This window comes from Camelus ferus, chromosome 9, assembly GCF_009834535.1.
Source record: "Camelus ferus isolate YT-003-E chromosome 9, BCGSAC_Cfer_1.0, whole genome shotgun sequence".
NCBI lineage: Eukaryota > Metazoa > Chordata > Mammalia > Artiodactyla > Camelidae > Camelus > Camelus ferus.
The window spans coordinates 12391318-12409482 of NC_045704.1; the positions used below are offsets into that span (position 1 = coordinate 12391318).

The 18165-nt window shown below is 49.1% G+C and overlaps 1 protein-coding gene across 1 annotated transcript; it reads right to left on the reverse strand.

The window, feature by feature from the left end:
- Positions 1 to 1062: 1062 nt before the first annotated feature.
- On the reverse strand, positions 1063 to 7119 carry NR1H2 (nuclear receptor subfamily 1 group H member 2). The gene is made up of 10 exons (XM_006191431.3): positions 6964 to 7119; positions 6720 to 6852; positions 6158 to 6218; positions 5957 to 6076; positions 5343 to 5633; positions 4966 to 5261; positions 4586 to 4765; positions 3846 to 3945; positions 1681 to 1889; positions 1063 to 1395 (listed from the first exon to the last, which is right to left on the reverse strand). The coding sequence occupies exons 3-10, from the start codon at positions 6198 to 6200 to the stop codon at positions 1249 to 1251; spliced, it is 1386 nt and encodes a 461-aa protein (XP_006191493.1). The 5' UTR covers positions 6201 to 6218; positions 6720 to 6852; positions 6964 to 7119; the 3' UTR covers positions 1063 to 1248.
- Positions 7120 to 18165: the final 11046 nt, after the last annotated feature.

Genomic DNA, 18165 nt, shown 5'->3' on the forward strand with positions numbered 1-18165 from the left:
CAGTGTCCCCATCTGTAAACTGGACTCAGCACAGGGCAGGCGCACCTGTAGGCTAGAGGCACACTGCTGGGAATGAGGTGATCACTTGTAACTACTCTCACTTCCGCCGTCCCCTCTCCTCCCCTAAAAAAAATACCTGTCAATACCCAACCCATTCCTCCTTTACCCTTTACCCTTGACCTTTACCTTTACAACACCCCCTTTACCCTTGACCAAGACTGTCCATCCAGCTCACCTGGGTGTCCCCTCAGGGCCTGGTGCAGGGGAAGGAGAAATTAAGAGAACGCCCCTGCCCTTCCTTACTCTGAACTCACCAAGGCCTCTTGGGAGAGACCTTTAGCTCCCTCACTGCCGCATCCTGCCTCCATTAAAGTCCCTATTCCCTTACCTTCTAGCTGTCCAGACTCATCCCCCGACTACCAGCCCTGACGGCTAGACGGCTAGGAGGAGTGACTTTATCTTGTTCACTCATATTTCCAGTGCCTAAAATTGTGTTTGGCACATAGTATATGCTTCACACAGATTTGTTGAATGAATGACATGTGTCCCCAGAAAGGCCAGCACAGCACCTGGTCCACAAGCAGCTTCCGCAAATACTTGATTAAATGAGAGCTCCAGTCCCCTCAAGCACTTACATTCTCCTTGTCCTTCAGGAGTGGGCTCCAGCCACAGAGAGGTGACCCTGAGGTTGTCAGGGGCCTCTCCTGGGCCTCCAAAACACCCAGTCACATCACCCTGAATCCGCCACAGCCCAGCACCAGGTCCAGGGGGGTCGGTGTCCATGAAGACCCTGGTAGCCCATCCCCATCTCAGACTCTGACTCTGAACAGGTTTCTATTCATATTTTATTTTCTTTTTGTATTTTTTTAGTTTTTATTAAATAAAAGGAGCAGAGTGAGGGGGGCCTGTGGTCTCTTGAGCTGTGGGGGAGTCACAGGCCCACCCCTCCCTCTGTTCAAGGTGCACTGCGCAGTAGGCTTGAGGCATAAGCTGGGCGGGGAGGGCAGCTGGGAGTGCTGGGAGAGGTCAGAGGTCGGGACCTGTGACCCATTCACCCTTCCCAGGAAGACTCCGTAGGCAGGGAGAGAGGCTCCTGGACCCTGACTGGGGCTCATCCTGAGGGCTGAGGGCTGGTGGGGCAGGGGCCTTGCTCCAAGCCCAAAGGTGGGACCCCAGGCCCGGCCCCTTCCCACCCCAGTGTCCGTTCATTGGAGGGTGCAGGGTGCTGGGGCAGTGTGGCTGGGCCCCTCACTCGTGGACGTCCCAGATCTCAGACAGCAAAGGCGGTAGCTTCTTGTCCTGGAGCCGCAGGGCGAAGACCTGCTCCGAGTGCACGGAGCTGAGCGTACGCAGGCTCACGAGCTTCATCAGCATCCGGGGGAAGCGCAGCTGGTCCTGCGGGGGGACGGGAGGGAGGCGGGCGTGGCTCAGCTCACCAAACCACCTAGCAGGCCTCCCTCCGCAGGCCGAGCCAGGAGAGACAGAGTGGGTGTCAGCTGGACAGCACCTGGGGACCCCAGCCCCTGTGGCCCGAGGATAGACTGATGAGGACATTGGCCTGAGCTCAGACTGCTACCAGGGAGCCCGACAGAGCCGGGCTCGGACTAGGAAGCCAGACCCCAGCCCTGGGCTGACCCCACGTGGGTCTGGACTTCCGGGCCCTCCCCGCGCCGTCTGTACCTGGGGCCTCTTGATGCGGGTGTAGGAGAGCAACGCGTCCACGTAGGGCTGCTGCAGGGCCTCGACTCGGCTCGGCTCCTGCACGTTGGGCCGGTCGGCCGAGAAGATGTTGATGGCGATGAGGAGGGCGTACTCGGCGTCGTCCAGGCCCAGCCGCCTCATGGCCCGGGAGAACTCGAAGATGGGGTTGATGAATTCCACCTGCAGGCCTGCAGAGGTGGGAGGCCCGACCCGATGAACTAGCCCCCAGCCTGGCCCAGGACGCTGCCCACCATCAGCAGTGAGGACAACGGCAGCAGGTTCAGTGCTGTTCACCCCATAACCCCACTGCCTACCCGGATGCCTGGCACAGAGCACCTGTGCTATAAACCTTGCCCGGATGAAGGACCAAGTAACGAGAGTGAACATTTATCTAGAGTTTTCTACTCCCTCAACACCACCTTCACTTCGTTCCTGGCCTCCCAGGATCTCTCCTCAGGAAAAGGAAAGATTCTTCAGCCTAGGTCGCATTATGTCACCCCCTGTGGTGGCTTCCACTGCTCTCAGAGGAAAGCCCATACTCATTCCCAAGAGTGACTCATTCATTCATCCAACTTCATTGAGCACCTACTGCATGCCAGGCCCCAGGGCAGGGTATTTATAAGCCCCGACTCCGTAGTACTTGGGTTGACGGGACATATCGATCCTGTGAGATGGTTATGAGTTCTACGGATCAGGGTAATGGGAGCCACTGAGAATCACGTCAACATCTTAGACAAGAGGGTTACCGGAGGGGGACACCATAGGAAGGCTTGCTGTAGGGTGTCCGAGCCAAAGGAGGGGAGGGAATGAGTTACCAGCATATGTGAGTGTTCCAGGTTGGGTACCACCCATCTGTTCTGCCTGGGACTAAGCTTCCTAGGCCAGGAGACCTCTAATATGAAAGCTGGGAAGTTCAGGCAAACTGACGCAAGTTGGTCACCCTAGTTCTGGGCAGAGGGACCAGCAAGGACAAAAGCCCTGAGGTGGGAGCACAGTTGGTGGGTTCCCCTAAGAGGGAGGCCAGTGTGGCTGGAGGAGGATGAGTGAGGGGACGGTGGGAGGTGAAGGCGGAGAGGGAACGGGGCCAGACCTAGCAGGGCCTGTGGGCCCAGCGAGGACTCTAGCTTTTCTCCCAGTGAGACGGGAGCCACGGACATGTGCTAACCTGGTTATTAATAGGATTCTTCTGCCAACTGTGTGAACAAACACACTGGGCTGGGGTGGAGGCAGAAACCCATGAGGAGCCCTTGCAATGCTCCAGAGAAAGCCACCTGAGGCCTGGACTGGGGCTGTGGCAATGGCGGAGGGGGGAGTGGTGGGACCCCAACCACCTCTTCTGCTCCACATCCCTGTGCTCCAGCTGCCTGAGCCTCCTTGTAGTTCCTTAAAACTGTCCAGCTCTTGCCCGCTGCAGGACTTTGCACATGCTGATACCTCTGCTGGAAACATTCCCCCACCCTCCAGTGCTCCCCTGCCAAGCTTACACTCAAAGGGTTACTGGCACTGTCTTGGGTGTTGGGACAGCCAGGAGTTAGAGGAAGGGAAGATGGGGTTAGGAGGAGGTGTCTAGGAGTACAAAGAAGTGCCCCCAGGGAGAGTGATGGGCGGGAACGAAACTCACCGAGAAAGCCCAGAGGCCGAGAAAGCGAGGCATCTGCACACACATTCCCTGGTGGATGATGCTACACCCACCTCCCTTTTCCCAAGTGTTCTTTCCCACTCCTCTGGCCTCAGTTCAACTACACCTCCTCCAGAAGCCCATCGCCTAGGTTACATCCAAGTAAGTGACCTTGGAGGGCAGAGGCCAAGGCTGCCCTGCACAGTTGGGGAGGTTGCCCATTTCACAGTGGCCTGAGATCCAGCCTCCCTCATGTGAGACCAGGTTTGGGGATGAGGGAGCAGCTTTTCTTAATTCCTATCGAGACACCCGATGCGATAGCAGAACCCCTCTGCCTCACCCTGCACTCTGTCCCACTGTGCAGAGATGGTACTCCTGTCTCACTGCAGGGTGGGCTCAGCGCTCACCCCATTTTGGAGATAAAGAAACAGAGGCTCAGACTGGGATCAGAGAGCCCGAGGTCTCCGGGCCAGCAGGGACCCAGCCAGGGTGCCACCCCCACCCCCAAGCCTGCTCTCTGCCATACCCGCGCGGTGGAAGTCATCCTTGCTGTAGGTGAAGTCCTTCAGGAAAGTGATGCACTCTGTCTCGTGGTTGTAGCGTCTGGCTGTCTCCAGCAGCATGATCTGAGGGCAGCAGGGAGAGGGGTCAGTAGGAGCAGGGGCCTGAGGCCTCCCTGTAACCCCTTAGCCACTGTCCCTCCTCTCCTGGCCTGAATGGGGGCCCTGATCTTGCCAGCATCATTCCTCACCTCTCTGCCCTGACCCCATTCTCCAGCCACACCTGCAGTCAGCACGCTGGCCCTTCTGAGCTCTTTCCTTCCTCCAGGTGCAAGACGCCCAGCACCCTCCGCTTAGGACACTCTCCCCAGGTGCTTATGAGGCATTTTCATCTCTTTCGTTCACTGCCACACACCCAGCATTTGGAAAGGGGCCTGGCATATACCAGGCTCTCAACACTTACTCGTTACCACTGTTTTGGTTCAAATGTCAACCCCCCAAATAAGCTCTTTTGGCACATTCTCTAAAGTGTGTCCCTCCAGAACAATCCTCTATTATCCTCATCCTCAGTTCCTGTTTCCTTTCTCTCCTTGCCTCCTGGGAGGCTCTGATGACTTGTTTAGTATTCTGACACTCTCCTGTAGAATATCATGCCCACGAGAAGAGGGCAGGGACTGGAGTCTTCCTTGTCACTATGCAGCCAGCATCTGCCCTGGGGCTTATCTCTGGGGTTCCTTGAGGGCAGGTTGGGTGAGCTGGCCATTACCTCGATAGTAGATGCCTTCAGGAGGGCAATCTGGTCCTCACGACCCAGCTGCAGGAAGCCAGGAACCTGCTTGGCGAAGTCCACGATCTCCTGGACTGAGATGATGGCCAGCTCCGTGAAGTGGGCGAAACGCTGCTGGCGAGCATCGCGGGACTGGGGGTCTGCGCCCATGGGCCAGGGCTGGGGACGTGGGGGGCCAGGTTACTTTCAGGACTTCTCCCGTGAGCCCAAGGCTATGGGTGCCCCTTGAGGCAAAGCCTACACCCTCGGAGACCCTCCTCTCCAAGCCCCTGCCCTCTAGAGCCTCATTCTCTCCCAACGGCCTGTTGGCCTGACCCTGCTGGGCCCATCACCCCTCCAGGCTGTGGAAGGGGCAGTACCGTGACTTTGGGCTGGTCAGAGAAGGAGCGTTTATTGCACTGCAGCTGGGCCGCCACCAACTGCTGGATCATTAGTTCCTGAGCGGCTGTTAACTGGACACCTTCACCTTCTCCGGTGCCCTGGCCACCCCCGTCGGACCCTCCAGGGGAGGCCCCAGGCCCGGAGGCTGAGCTGCTGCTGACTCCCGGCTCTGGCAGGGGAGACTGCTGCTGCTGCTGCTGCTGCTGCTGCTGCTGCTGCTGCTGCTGCTGCTTCCGAATCTTCTTCTTCCGGATCTGTTCTTTGGAGAGGACACCTATTGGGGAGACCCGGGACTCAGCAGAGGCACCAAGCCTGGGCAGGGGCCAGGCCAGCCTGCTCACTCCCAGGCACTCACACTGCTCCCTCATCCCGGCCTCCTTGCATTTTCGCAGCCGGCACTGCTGACACTTGCGCCGCATGAAGGCGTCCATCTGGCAGGTTCCGCCACCCCGGCAGGCGTAGCGCCCGGCCCCACCTCGGATGACACTGCGCCGGAAAAAGCCCTTGCAGCCTTCACAGCTGAGCACGTTGTAGTGGAAGCCGGAGGCCGTGTCCCCACACACTTGGCACAGCTCATCGCCCAGCATCTTTGGAGCTGGGCCCTTCTTTCGCTTGCGCTCCGGCTCCTCTGCTGGGTCTAGGATGACTGGGGTGGGGGGACAGTAGCCATGAGAAACAGAGCCGCAGAGGTAACTAGCAGCCAGAGAGTAAGGTCCATGAGAGATCGGAGGCAAAAAGCCACAGTGTGGAGGGTGATACCAGTTGGGGAGATGGCAGTTCAGATGGAGAGATGTGTGTGTCAGTGAACCCCATAGAATGGCTCCAAATAAGAGGAGTCAAAGATGGACAAAAAAAACCAAACAAACAAGAAACTGGGACTACCCATCCCCATTTTCTATCTTTGTTCCTTCCAAGATCCCTCTCCAAGCCTCCATACCAACTCCAAGTCCTTCCCAGGCCTCATCTCACCCACGATGGAGGCTGAGCTGGCTCCATCAGTGCCTGGGACATCAGGGTCTGCCCCTCCCGGCCCATCCTCCTTTCCATCAGGTGAAGAAGATGGGGTGCTGGGCTGAGGGGGGGCATTTCCTGGGAGAGGGAAGCACAGTGAGTTTCTCCTGACAATTACTTGATGTGGGGTATGGCTGGGTTGGGAAGTGGGTCACTCACCAGGCAAGGGAGTGTCCAGGGAACTCGTGGTGGGGGTGGACATGGTGCGTCACGGAGCAGCCTGCATAATATAGGGTACTGAGAACCTTGTGGGGCTAGGGAGGGTCAGGTTAGGCCAGCCACAGGTCTTGTTGGGGGCATCCCTCTTTCCTTCATCTCTTCAGATTCTTGCCCCTGCCAGCCTCCATACCCTCCCATCCAATTCTAATAAGGCCCGCCCCCTTCTGCTCTAGGACAGCCTTCGGCTTCATCTCAAGCCCCGCTCTCTAGACTCTGCCCCTCCTTCAGGCTCCATCCACTCCAGATCCCGCCCACCTGCTTTTACCAGATTCTGTCCCTTCTTCTTCAGTTGTGCTCTGCTCTCACTTCCTCCTTCCCACCCAGTTTCACCCCACCTACTCTTACTCAGCCTTCACCCAACCTGCGCCAAGGAAGCAACCCTATCCCTCATTCTGATCCCACCACCTCCTCTCATGCCTCGCCCACATCTTTTCCTTCTAAGACCCTCCCGAAGCCATCCAGGTCCCGCCCCATCTCCTCCCATCACGCCCCGCCCCCACACCTCTCTCCAGGTCCCGCCCCTTTCCGAACACCAGTGGGGGGCGGGGCTCATGGCTGCGCGAGGGTCTCGTGAGCCGCCTCTCGCGGGGTCTCCTACTTCCGTTGCCCTGGAAACAGCCAGGGGGCGGCGCGAGCTATGGAGGGGTAGGGGTGGAAGGAGAAGGGGGCTGAGCCAAGCAGCGCGGAGAACGCCGGGAAGCCCCAGGCCCAGGGCTCCTCCCGCGTCCCCCCACACTCGAGTGCACCTGTTTTCGTCCGCTTGATCTGCTTCTCTTCCTCCTCCTCTGTATCCCCTGGTGCGCTGCCGCGACTCGGATCCCCTCAGAAGTAACTTCGCCACTTCTTCCGGCAACCCCACCGTGCATCACTTCCGGAAGTGGGCGGGGAGTCGGGGTGACCGAATTCCGGTCCGCCTAGGGCTAGCCTGAACAGCTGCTCCATGCGGAAGTCTTAGACCCACCGGAAGTTTACCTTCCGGGTAGCTCCACTGAGGGTCGCCAGAAGAGTTCCGGATTCATTCAATCAAACGTTGGGCAGGAGGGCGGAGTCTCAAACCTTCCCGCCAAGCGCTGGGTGGCTTTAGACTCTCCCCTGGGCCTCTCAGGGCTCGCAGAGCCGAAGAGTTTCTCCGCATAATCGTCGGGGCTACATCTCCTACACAGTTGATTTAAAGCATGTTTGTCCTTTTATACGTTTTCTGATTTTGGAGGTGCGCTGATTGTTGGTTTTAAATAGATTAAATTACAAACCTAGACCCAGAAAAAATATATTTTATAAGTAATTTGAAGATAGGAAGAAAGTTTTTAAAGTATCATTCCTCTACCAAAGAGAAAAATCATAGCTTTTAAAGAAAACTCATGTTTAATGAAAAAAATTCACAACCCTTCCCCCTAAAAAGAAAATAAAAGAAAAAAGAAAAATTGTAAAGTACAACCTAAAAGTTGAGAAATATGTTTGGGCAAACTTCCTGAGGATCTCAAAGTAGAGAGACAGCCTCTCAGTACTGAGACTGACTGCTGGGGGAAGCAGGGAGGCAGGAGCTGGGATATAGGAATTTTGCAACAAAAACCAGGTAGTCCGAACGTCAAAAGATTACTGTTTTGTGGAGGAGGATATAGCTCAGTGGTAGAGCGCATGCTTAGGATGCAAAGTCCTGGGTTCAATCCCCGGTACCTCAAAAGAGTACTGTTAATTAAAGAAAACTGGACACGTGAGTGAATCTTGTACTTTTCTATGTATGGGAAGATGCAAGAGTCTGGGCTCATTGAACTCATTCCTTTGATATGCATCTTAGCTGTCTAGGGCCAGTGTCCTGTTCTTTCCCATCCTGAGTCCCCTCAGGGAGCACATTTTGGGGCGGCTGTAGTAGCTGCAGGCTTGATGGCCACAACATCCTTTGTTTACTAATATGGCAGGCAGCATTCTTAGTCCACACTCAGAATACTTAAATGGATCGATAATAGACATTGTTCCAAAGTCTTTCCCCCATGGTAATCAGATCTATATTGAGCATATATGCATTTTTTTAATGGTAGTATATGCCCCATGCCGTTTTGTAGCTTGTTCTGTCCATTCCATCATGGCCTTTAAGCTGTGTAATTGTCCATCCAAGAATGTTACCAATAAAACAAGTGGCTAAGACAGGCATCAGAGGATGGCTGAACCAGTGTCTCTGTCACTTCCTTGCTGTGTAATGTTGAGCCAAGCTATTTACTATCCTTGTGCCTCAGTTTGCTCATCTGTAATTGGGAACAAGAGCTCACTGCATTGTCATTATTATTAAGTGAGGTAAAAAGCACAAATAGGGCCAGGCTCACGTAAAGAACCCAGTATGTGGGAGCTATGTTTAATCTGGTAAAAGGTAATGTTTTTAACTTCTCACTGTTGGAAAAGTGCAAAAGGCTGAAACAGATGGAAGATGGATGACAGTTTTGGGGCAAGTCACATCACTCTCAGTGTTGCTGAAAGGCCAGCCTCTGTATACCGATAGCCAAACTGAGACCCCTAGACAGAATTTTGGGAGAATCAGAAAAGAATAGCTTTATTGTTTTGCCAGGGAAACAGGAGTCACAGCAGGCTAGTGCCTTAGAGACTGTGAATCCATCTTGGGGTTAGAATTATTCGGTTTAAAAAAAAAACTGGACAGAGCAGAAAGATGATAACAATCAGGGTGTTTTGCAGGGGGCTGTATTCTTCCATCTTGATAAGACCTTGTTGACATCATGGGGAAAACTCTGGAGGGACCGTCCATTCTTTTGAGGTTATCAGCCTATGACCTTCTTCCTGGAACACCTTCTGGGTTAAAGTGAAAGAGTGAAAGGAAAAAAAAAAAAAAAAAACCTAACTGACAAAATGGTTTCTCTCACACTAAAGCACACTGTAGCTTGATTCTGTAATAGAAAAGAACAAATGTGACTCCATATTAGATCTGTTCCTTTGACCTTAACCCCATGCTCTGTTTCCTAGGCTTAGTCTTGCTGGTTCTGCACCTTTTGTAAAAGAACTGTAGCCTGAACTATACAGGATAACCAATTCTCAAGGTTCTAACCTTTAAGGATAGTAACACTTTTCCATTTATATAAAGATAACAAGTTGCAGAATAGAAAATAACAATTGTTTTGCTGGAGATTTACAAGGACATCATGATCTGACCCAAATGGACAGCTACAAAAGCAAAGGATTCCAAGAACAAAGAATTCCTACACCAAGAACTTTGCAACAACCAAGCATATCCCCTTCCCTTTTAGTATAAAAGGAGCCTGAATTCTGACTTGGGGAAGATGGTTCTCTAGGACATTAGTCTGCCATCTTCTCAGTCTGCTGGCTTTCTGAATAAAGTTGCTGTTCCTTGCCCCAGGACCTCATCTGCCGACTTATTGGCCTGTCGTGTAGCAAGCAGAAAGAGTTTGGGCTCGGTGACACTGGGAACCTAAGAGTTTCCAAATCCTGGAGGGTTCAGGTAGAGAGAAAAGATGGTTCAATTCTATTTACAGGTGTAAATTGAAGGTTTTCTTATATCTAGAAAGCATAGATTAAAACTTTCAGACAAAGACCAAAAATTATAACTATACTCATAAGTTTGCTCAGTCCTATGTGATGGATCTATATTCTTAATCTTTTGTTAACAGTTTTATGAAGCCATCAGATTTTCCACTAGAATTCTTTCATTTCTTACCCAGTTCAGCAGTATGACCTGAAAGTCACCAGAAATCTGTACTTGTCAAAAAGTCCCTTCTCTGAATTTTCTTGAAGATGAAGCATTTTTTTGCAAAAGCATCAGAGTACAAAATAATTGTCCATAAATGACAAAAGACTTACAATGCAATTGAAAAGAAACTTGGCTACTGCTGTGACATACACTAAAATTATGACTAATTATCATTTACCATGACATACCAGAATTTGAGGAATTCCATATAATTTCCAGAATGCATATTAATAATGTTTACCAATGATACAATCAAAGAAGTTTTTATCAACACTTATTTGACAATGTTTCCCACCTAACTGAACAATACCACGTAAGCCCAATTAGTTTAATTAATTTTTTTTTTAGGTTTATTTATTTTTGGAGGAGGTACTGGGGATTGAACCCAGGACCACATGCATGCTAAGCATGTGCTCTACCACTGAGCTGTACTGTCCCCTGTAGAGATTTCTTTAAAGGTCTAAAATTAACCAGTTTAAAATTAACCTATAGTTGGCCTTAAGTGATACTTGTGCTTGAATAATGGGGAAAGCCACCTTGAAGGAACAGAAAGCCCTGACTAGATCCAATTTATATGACCACATTGTTTAAGGGTCTCGCTTGCTCGATCTAGCTTGACCACATTGTGTTAGCCTGACTACAGTGTTTAAGGGTCTCTAATTACCTGATCTTGTTTTTGCAAAGTGTTTGTTCCGCAGAGCAGAAAGAGCAGGAAGCCAGCAGGAACCCAAGCAGGAAAAGAGCAGCAGATGGAAAGAGGACAAAAAGCCACAAAGAAGACAGATAAATGGACCCAGCAGAGACCCCAAGGGCAGGAGTTCTTACGTCAAGCCACCTGGGTCCTTACACTTGAGTGTCTTTTCCTCTTTTGAGCAATCAAACAGCTTTCACTCTGCCCCTTTGTCTCCACTGTGAATTTTTTCACGGCCAGAAGACACGAACCCACTCTTTGGTGTTCTCCCCTTTTTAGGGGGCTTCCCCACCCGATAACAGAGGTACCATAAAAGTATTATATGTAATGTTGATGACTCTAGAGACATGTCTGTATTAATCAAACCAACAAGCTTAAGCTAACTTTAATGCCAGATATCAATTCAGTACTATTTCCCAGATCACGTGGACTGTACTCATGCCTTTTGAGTGGAAAGGCAGTTCAGAAGATTACTAGAATGAGTACTCAAAGGAGAGAAGGGAGCAGTACTTAAAATATCAGGTGCCTTTTATCACATGACTTTCATTGGCCTTCTACAACAGATCTTTCAATGAGACTATTTTGGAATTTTGAAGCCTTTGGGGAACTCCACATACCAATTAAAACAGGTGGAATGGTTTAAGATGAGTGCGCTCTAAAATTTTAACAATTTAGAGGATTCTCCAATTCAAAGGATCCACGGAGTTAGCCCTACATATTTATTTTTCCCTGCTAAAACCACTTACCACTGTTGTTTCCAGTAGATCCCGCAGGCACAGAGGACTGCTGGCCTTAACAACAGATAGGCCACAGGTCTTGGCATGTCTCCGAGCACCTGGACAGGTGCTCCCAAGGTGAGTCCTTGTCTTTCATGCACATAATACTTGAATTCTTCCTGTTAATCTGGTGGACCTAGGGCAGGCGCTGTCATCAATTTGGTTTGAAGTCTTTCAAATGCTTTTTGGCAGTCACCAGGCCAAACCGGAGGTTTGCTGTCTGTGCCTTTGAGGGCCTCATATAATGATAATGGTTTGACCATGAGGCCAGAAGTTAGGAATCCAGATATGACAAAAGCCTGCCATTCCCAGAAACCCACGAAGTTGCCTTCAGCTTTTGGGAACGTGTAAATTAAGACCAGCTGGATTTCCATGAACAGTACTGGGTCATGACCCTTAAAATAGGACCTTGCCATTCAAAAGCAAATAGCAATTGTGATTTCTTCTCAAGGGGAATACAAAAGAAGGGCTATTTTAATCTTTTTTTTTTTTTTTTTTTTTTTTTTTTTTTTTACTGGTTCAATCCCCAGTACCCAAGTATGCTAAGCATGTGCTCTACCACTGAGCTATATGCTCCGCCCACCCAGGTTCCTCTTCTTATTTACCTGGTCTGAAATTTTGGACAGTCTTTATTCCAATGCCCTTCTTCTTTGCAATAGGCACATTGGTCTCTTTCTAGTCTAGGGCACACTTTCTTTTTCCCTTTGGACTTGGTAGTAGAATTGCCCTTGAAGGGGTCCCGGTTGTCTGCGGCAGCTTCCAGAACTTTAATAGGCCTAGACTTGCATTCTTCCCTGGCACTATAGACTTTCAAGGAGGTTTCTACCAATTGTCCTGAGTTCATCGTGACTCCCCCATGGCTCTTATTTAGTTTTCTTTTAATATCTGGGGCACTCTGGCTGATGAAAGTCATATTAATCATTCTGAAGTTCTCTGGGGCCTCTGGGTCTAGATCAGTGTATTTCCTATACGCCTGATAAATATGTTCCAGAAAAGCAAAAGAATACTCATTTGGCTCTTGTCGGAGCTCCTGTACCTTATTTGGGCTTCTTTGTTTTGGGAACCCTTTTCTTAGACCTGCCAAGACACAGCACCGGTAATGGGCCAACAAGTCGTTGCCAGCGTCTGTATTAGGGTCCTAATTAGGGTTCGCGTCGGGGATCACCACACTGGGAGTCTGACCAGAGTCCCATAATAAAGATCTAAGGCTTCGCCTCCAATTTTTCCTGCCACTAGGTGTCGCTCGCGTCCCGCCAAAACCATATTCATTAAGAACTGGATCTCTACCCAGGTAGGACGAAATGTGGCAAAAATCCAAACAAATCAGTCTTGGTGGGGGGGGGGGCTCTCTATAAGAAGGATTCCGGCTTTTCCAATTCATCAAATCTGAGGCAGAGAGCGGGCTATAGGGCCAGTAATATCCAGCGGGTTGTTCTTGTTTATCCATGCAGATCGGAAGCCGGAGCAAAGGAACTTGTCCTGTTCCGTTACTAGTGGGTCCCTGGCTGAAAAGGGTGCCCTGGCGGGTCTCTGAGGGGGAGACCATACCTGTCCCTTGATATTAATCGGGGGGAAGGGGCTTTTAGGGGGCTTTACCCGCCCTGTTGCCTCTCCTGTCAGCAAGGGAGGACACAGCGGCTCGGGAGGGCTACTGCCTCCTATTGGAGGCGGCAGCGGACGTGCCAGCTGTAAGGCCATCGATGCATGCCCAGGGTTGGGATTAAATGGGTTCATCAAAGTTGTAACATCATTATCTGTCTGTTCATTGGAGGTTTGCGAATCCCCAAACACCGGAGGTGGAGGCTTCTTTTGTGCTCTCTGCATCAGCAACTTATTTCCTGCTCGTACATGTTTGTTAGGCAATTGCATAAAAGCCTGAACATAAGGGAATTCTCCCCACTTACCATTCCTTTGACAAAACAATCCCAGTTGCAAGATGGTGAAAAAATTCAGGCTACCCTGTGTCAGCCATCTCTCTTCACTCTCCAGGACGTACATTGGCCACACAGTGTTGCAATAGAATACTGTCTTTTTCTTAGACGTAGAACTATAGCTATAGTTTGACCAATCTGCTAAAATTCTTCCCAAGGGGCTGGCTGGTGAAATTCAAGAGGTGCCACCGTTTTGATCTTCTAAGTGCGGGAAACACAATTCAGATTTCGGTCAGCAAATGAAAGGCTTTAAAAAAATCACAACAAAACACAAAGACCTCAAACCTAGTCCCACTAAGCCCGAGGCCAGTATCCAAACGGCGCCACCATATGGGGAATCCCTAGCTTGAGAGTTTCCCCAAACGGATGGAGTCAAAGGGGCCTCCGTGTGCACGCCGGAGGACTTACCCTAATTCTGGCCGAGGATTCGCGACGTCTTTTTCTCTACTTTTTTCCTTCCCCAAACAGTTCCCTTGCAGCAGGCAGTCCAAGCTGGTGCAGGTGGGGGGAAGAGGGAGAGTTCCCGAAACGAAGGCGGCTTGGGCAGCTGCTGGAGCGGTCCCTCCTCCGTTCCCTAGTCCCGCCTTGAAGTTCCAGTAGCTGGGACGGCGGGTCAGAGTCCGACCCAGGGCTTAACCCAACCAATCAGGACCCTAGCGATCAGGCCTCTCAAGGCATCTTCCAACCTTCCGCTCTCCAGAAGGAGGCCGGTGTGGGGACGGCCTCTAGGAGGAGGATCCGATCAAGCCTGGGCGTCCCCGACGAAGGTGGGAGAATGGGGGGTAGGGGGGATGGGTTTCTCGCGGGTCCTGCGCGGTGGCCAAACTTGTTGAGGAAATCCAGCCTCTGTACCCTGATTGCCCAACTGAGACTCCCAAACAGAGTTCTGGGTGAAGCATAAAATCATTATTTCTTGGCTGGGCAAAAGAGGTCACAGTAGGCTAAAAGACTTCAAGACTGTGAGCTCCCTTTGGGAAGGGGTAGTAGGGAGTTTTATAGCAAAAGTCCAGGGAACAGTGCTTCTGCTAAGGATCTGGGCTGCATTCTTTTCCTTTTGACACAGCTGCATCGGCCTCAAGGAAATCTGGTGATGGGACCTCCAGTTTCTGCGGTATCAGACCAGGACCTCCTCCTCCTCCAGCGGGCAGGGGTCTGGTGTTTGTTTTCTGCCCTGGGGGTTAATGAAACTTATCTCTAGACATTCCTGTGCCTGGAACAAAGGATGCTCAGGGAGGGGTCTGTAGGCTTTTGCTCTAAGAAAAGAAAAAAAATTTGTGCTGTTTAAAATCAATCTTAAGCATGATTTAGCATGAGAAAAGCCATTTTAAGTGAGGTTACACTATCTCTGGCAGGGGGCAGTCAGAGAGGAATAACTTGGCTTCTTGGAGTCAGCATTTTAGGCAGCAGGGACAAAAGCAGGGAGGCTTGAAAGAGATGGATGTGGACTAGGATTTCAGTTCAAGAAACCAAGGAGGAAAAGTTTAAAAATTAAAAAAAAAGTTTTTTAAATTGCTGCCTTGGGGAAGGTGCTTAGTAAATGCTTGCTGGACCACAGTCAATTAAGTTGAATTAAGATGCTGTGAAAGAATGCTGTAGCCATCAAGTCATCAGCCAGTACGGCCACCCCTTGACAGTGAGCAGCGGGAATCGGGATGCAGATGAGCAGGCAGCCAGGTCTCTGCAGCTGTCCCCAGTCATGCCCCCTGAGCGGACTCAGGGTAGGGGAGAACGGGACACTGGCCCTAGACAGCTAGGTGCCTATCAACGGAATGATTTCAATGAGCCCAGACTTTCTTACCTTCCCATACACAGAAAAGCGCCAAACTCTTTAACTTGAGATAACTGATTTTCTTTAATTACCAGTAATCTTTCGATATTCTGGCTACTTGGTCTTTGTTGCAAAAACTGATGTAGCCTGGCTTCTCCCTTGCCACTTTGGAACAGCTTCTTAGAGTGATCTGAGATGCTGTGTCCCGGGCTTGAGTCCTAAGAAAATCTGTCAAATAAAACCTAACTCTCCAGCTTTCAGGTTGTGCATTTTATTTCAGTCGATACAAATCAAACTGTATTATCAGATAGACTGATCAGAATTTATTTTCCCTGGACTGAGTAGATAATCATAAGGCTTTACATTTCTAGCTGTTAGGAGTATACTTCACAGAGTTTGAATAAATCATAAACTAGGACTCTTAAAAAGAAAAAAAGAAAAAGAAACCGATATAGGTGGTGAGGAAAGATAGGCTCTTGACTGAGAAAAGAGGCCTACACCTCCACCATGTGACCATTTATGAATTTGCAGGAGAGACCTGTTACGGAAATGACAGGCCAGCCAAGAAACAAGCCCCACTCGGAGGGTTGGAGTACTCAGATTTATTACGCCGGCGGGCTCAGAGGGGCTTCTGCTCTGAAGCTCTGAGCGCCTCCAAGACGTGTGCATGAGGTTTTACAGGGTTAATTACAAGCTTGGGGTATTCGGCCAATAGGCGTGGAACAGCTTTAGCAGCATCATGATCACAAAAGTAGAGGCAGGGAGGCAGCAAATCAACATTCCAAGGCCAGATATGTCTCTCTGAAAATCCAGCTGGCTAGCAAAAAACATGAGCAGGGAATCAGCAAACCGACACTTACTAACTTATATTCACGAGTTAGCTTGTTAGCCGAGCCTGTCTTTTCCTTCTCAAACCTTTTAGAAACCACTTAATCTTCAAGAGGAAGAATTGGGACTGTGTGATGCAGAATCTGGGTGGAGGGATTCAGAGGTGTCAAGATTGAGTACTGAAGCTGCTGAGACAGGGGAGGGGGAGAGGCGGTGAGAGTTACTGTAGAGAAACTGGCCATCTGCTGTGTCAGGGAAATCTCTCAGAGCAACTAGCACTCAGAGTGGATTGTTTAAAGTATTTATTGAGACTTTGCTAGATGCTAGGGACAGAGTGGCAAATGAAACAGACCAAGATCCCTGCCCTTGTGGAGATCAGAGTCTAATGGGGAGAACAGGTGTTAAAGGTAATAAGTAAATTACCAGTATAGAAAGTATGACTGGGGAGTGGGTATAGCTCAATGGTAAAGTGTGTACCAAGTATGCCCAAGGTCCTGGGTTCAATCCCCAGTATCTCCAAATAAGTATATGAATAAATAAGTAAGTAAATAAACAAAAACCTAACTACCTCCCCACCCCACCCCACAAAAAAGAAATTATCACCATAGCTTACTACTGATAACATTAGTTAATGTCATGTTAATTTCAGTTAAGGAAATTTTAGAAGATCTCAAGTGCTAAGGGAAAACTATTGGAAGGAGGAGGGGGAGTGATTCTGGAGGGAAAACACTTGATCAGAACAGCCTGTTCAAAGGCCCTGAGGCAGGTTATTGATCTCACCAACATTTTTATGTAACTATACTAAAAAGAAAAGAGAAGAGTGTATGGAAGAAGTGTGGGCAGAGGGAGGGAAGAGAGCTAAACTCTTACTTTCCACCATGGGAGAGCAGAGGATGTCTAAAGCTGACAAATCAAGAAGTAGCAATAGAAATATGTTACTTAGAGACATGGAGATATGCCAAAATGATCAGTTAGAAGGTGGAAGTGATTGCCTCTTGGGAGGGAAAGAATTGGAGGAAAAGAGATGGTGCAGGACTCATTCATCATCCTAAGTCTTGTAGAGTTATTTGAGTTTTTAAGGAGTCTCAAAATGTGTCTCTTTGTGTTATATGTGTTTGTATGTATATATGTATGCAAAAGAGAAAAGAAACTCCTGAAGGAAGAAATATAAGTGGCAAAAAAAGAAAGAAAGAAAGAAAAATGCTCAACAGCATTTATAATCAGGAAAATTAACATTTTAGGCTTTTCTTTTTTTCCCCCATCAGATAACAGGTCGCATCAGTGAGATTATGGGGAAGTTGAGGTTATTATCAACCCTGATGTTGGAGGCATACATCATTACAAGTTTTCTGGGGAGTAATTAAGCAATATGTATTAAAATCTACCAATTTACTGGGGGGGGGAGGGTATAGCTGAAGTGGTAGAGTGCATGCTTAGCATGCCTGAGGTCCTGAGTTCAACCCCCAGTACCTCCTTTAAGTATAAATAAATAAACTTATTTATTTCCCTCTACCAAAAAAAGTTAAAAGTAAAAAAAAAAAATTCTACCAACTTACATCCAGGTCCTTGGTGGTGCACAGAAATTGACATGTAGGTATTACTGGATCAAGCACATGGAAAAATATATTTATGGATGATTACTGCAGCATTGTCTATAACGTTGAAAAGTGGAAACAATTTACATAGGGCCTGGGTTCTATAAATTGTGTTACATTTATGCTCTGGGATACTGCGTAGCTGTTTAAAGAATGAGTTATGCTGAGTATAAGGGATGAAGGATACTGATGTCTGCAACTTAGTTGGAAATCAAGAAAATGAGATGGACAGAGGAATGGACACAGCAGCATTTCTAAACCTTGGAACTATTGATATTTGGAACCGGATAATTCTTTGTTGGGGGAGACTGTCTTGTGCACTGTAAGATGCTTAGCAACTTCCTTGGCCACTACCCACTAGATGCCAGTAACACCCTTACCCCAGTTGTGACAACCAAAAATATTTCCAAACAATGCTAAATGTCCCCTGGAGGGAAGAAAGCTCCCCAGTTGAGAACCACTGGGATAAAGAGATGGAGAGTTGCATAGACATGTGATACAGCAAAGATAGCAGAGTTCATGTTAGAATGTATATGGCTGTTCAGTGTACAATTCTTTCAATTTAGCTCTGTGTTTGAAAGTTTTCATAATTGAACATTTAAAAAAAAAAGAATGAGGTAAATCTCTATGCTCTGACTTTAACAGACATG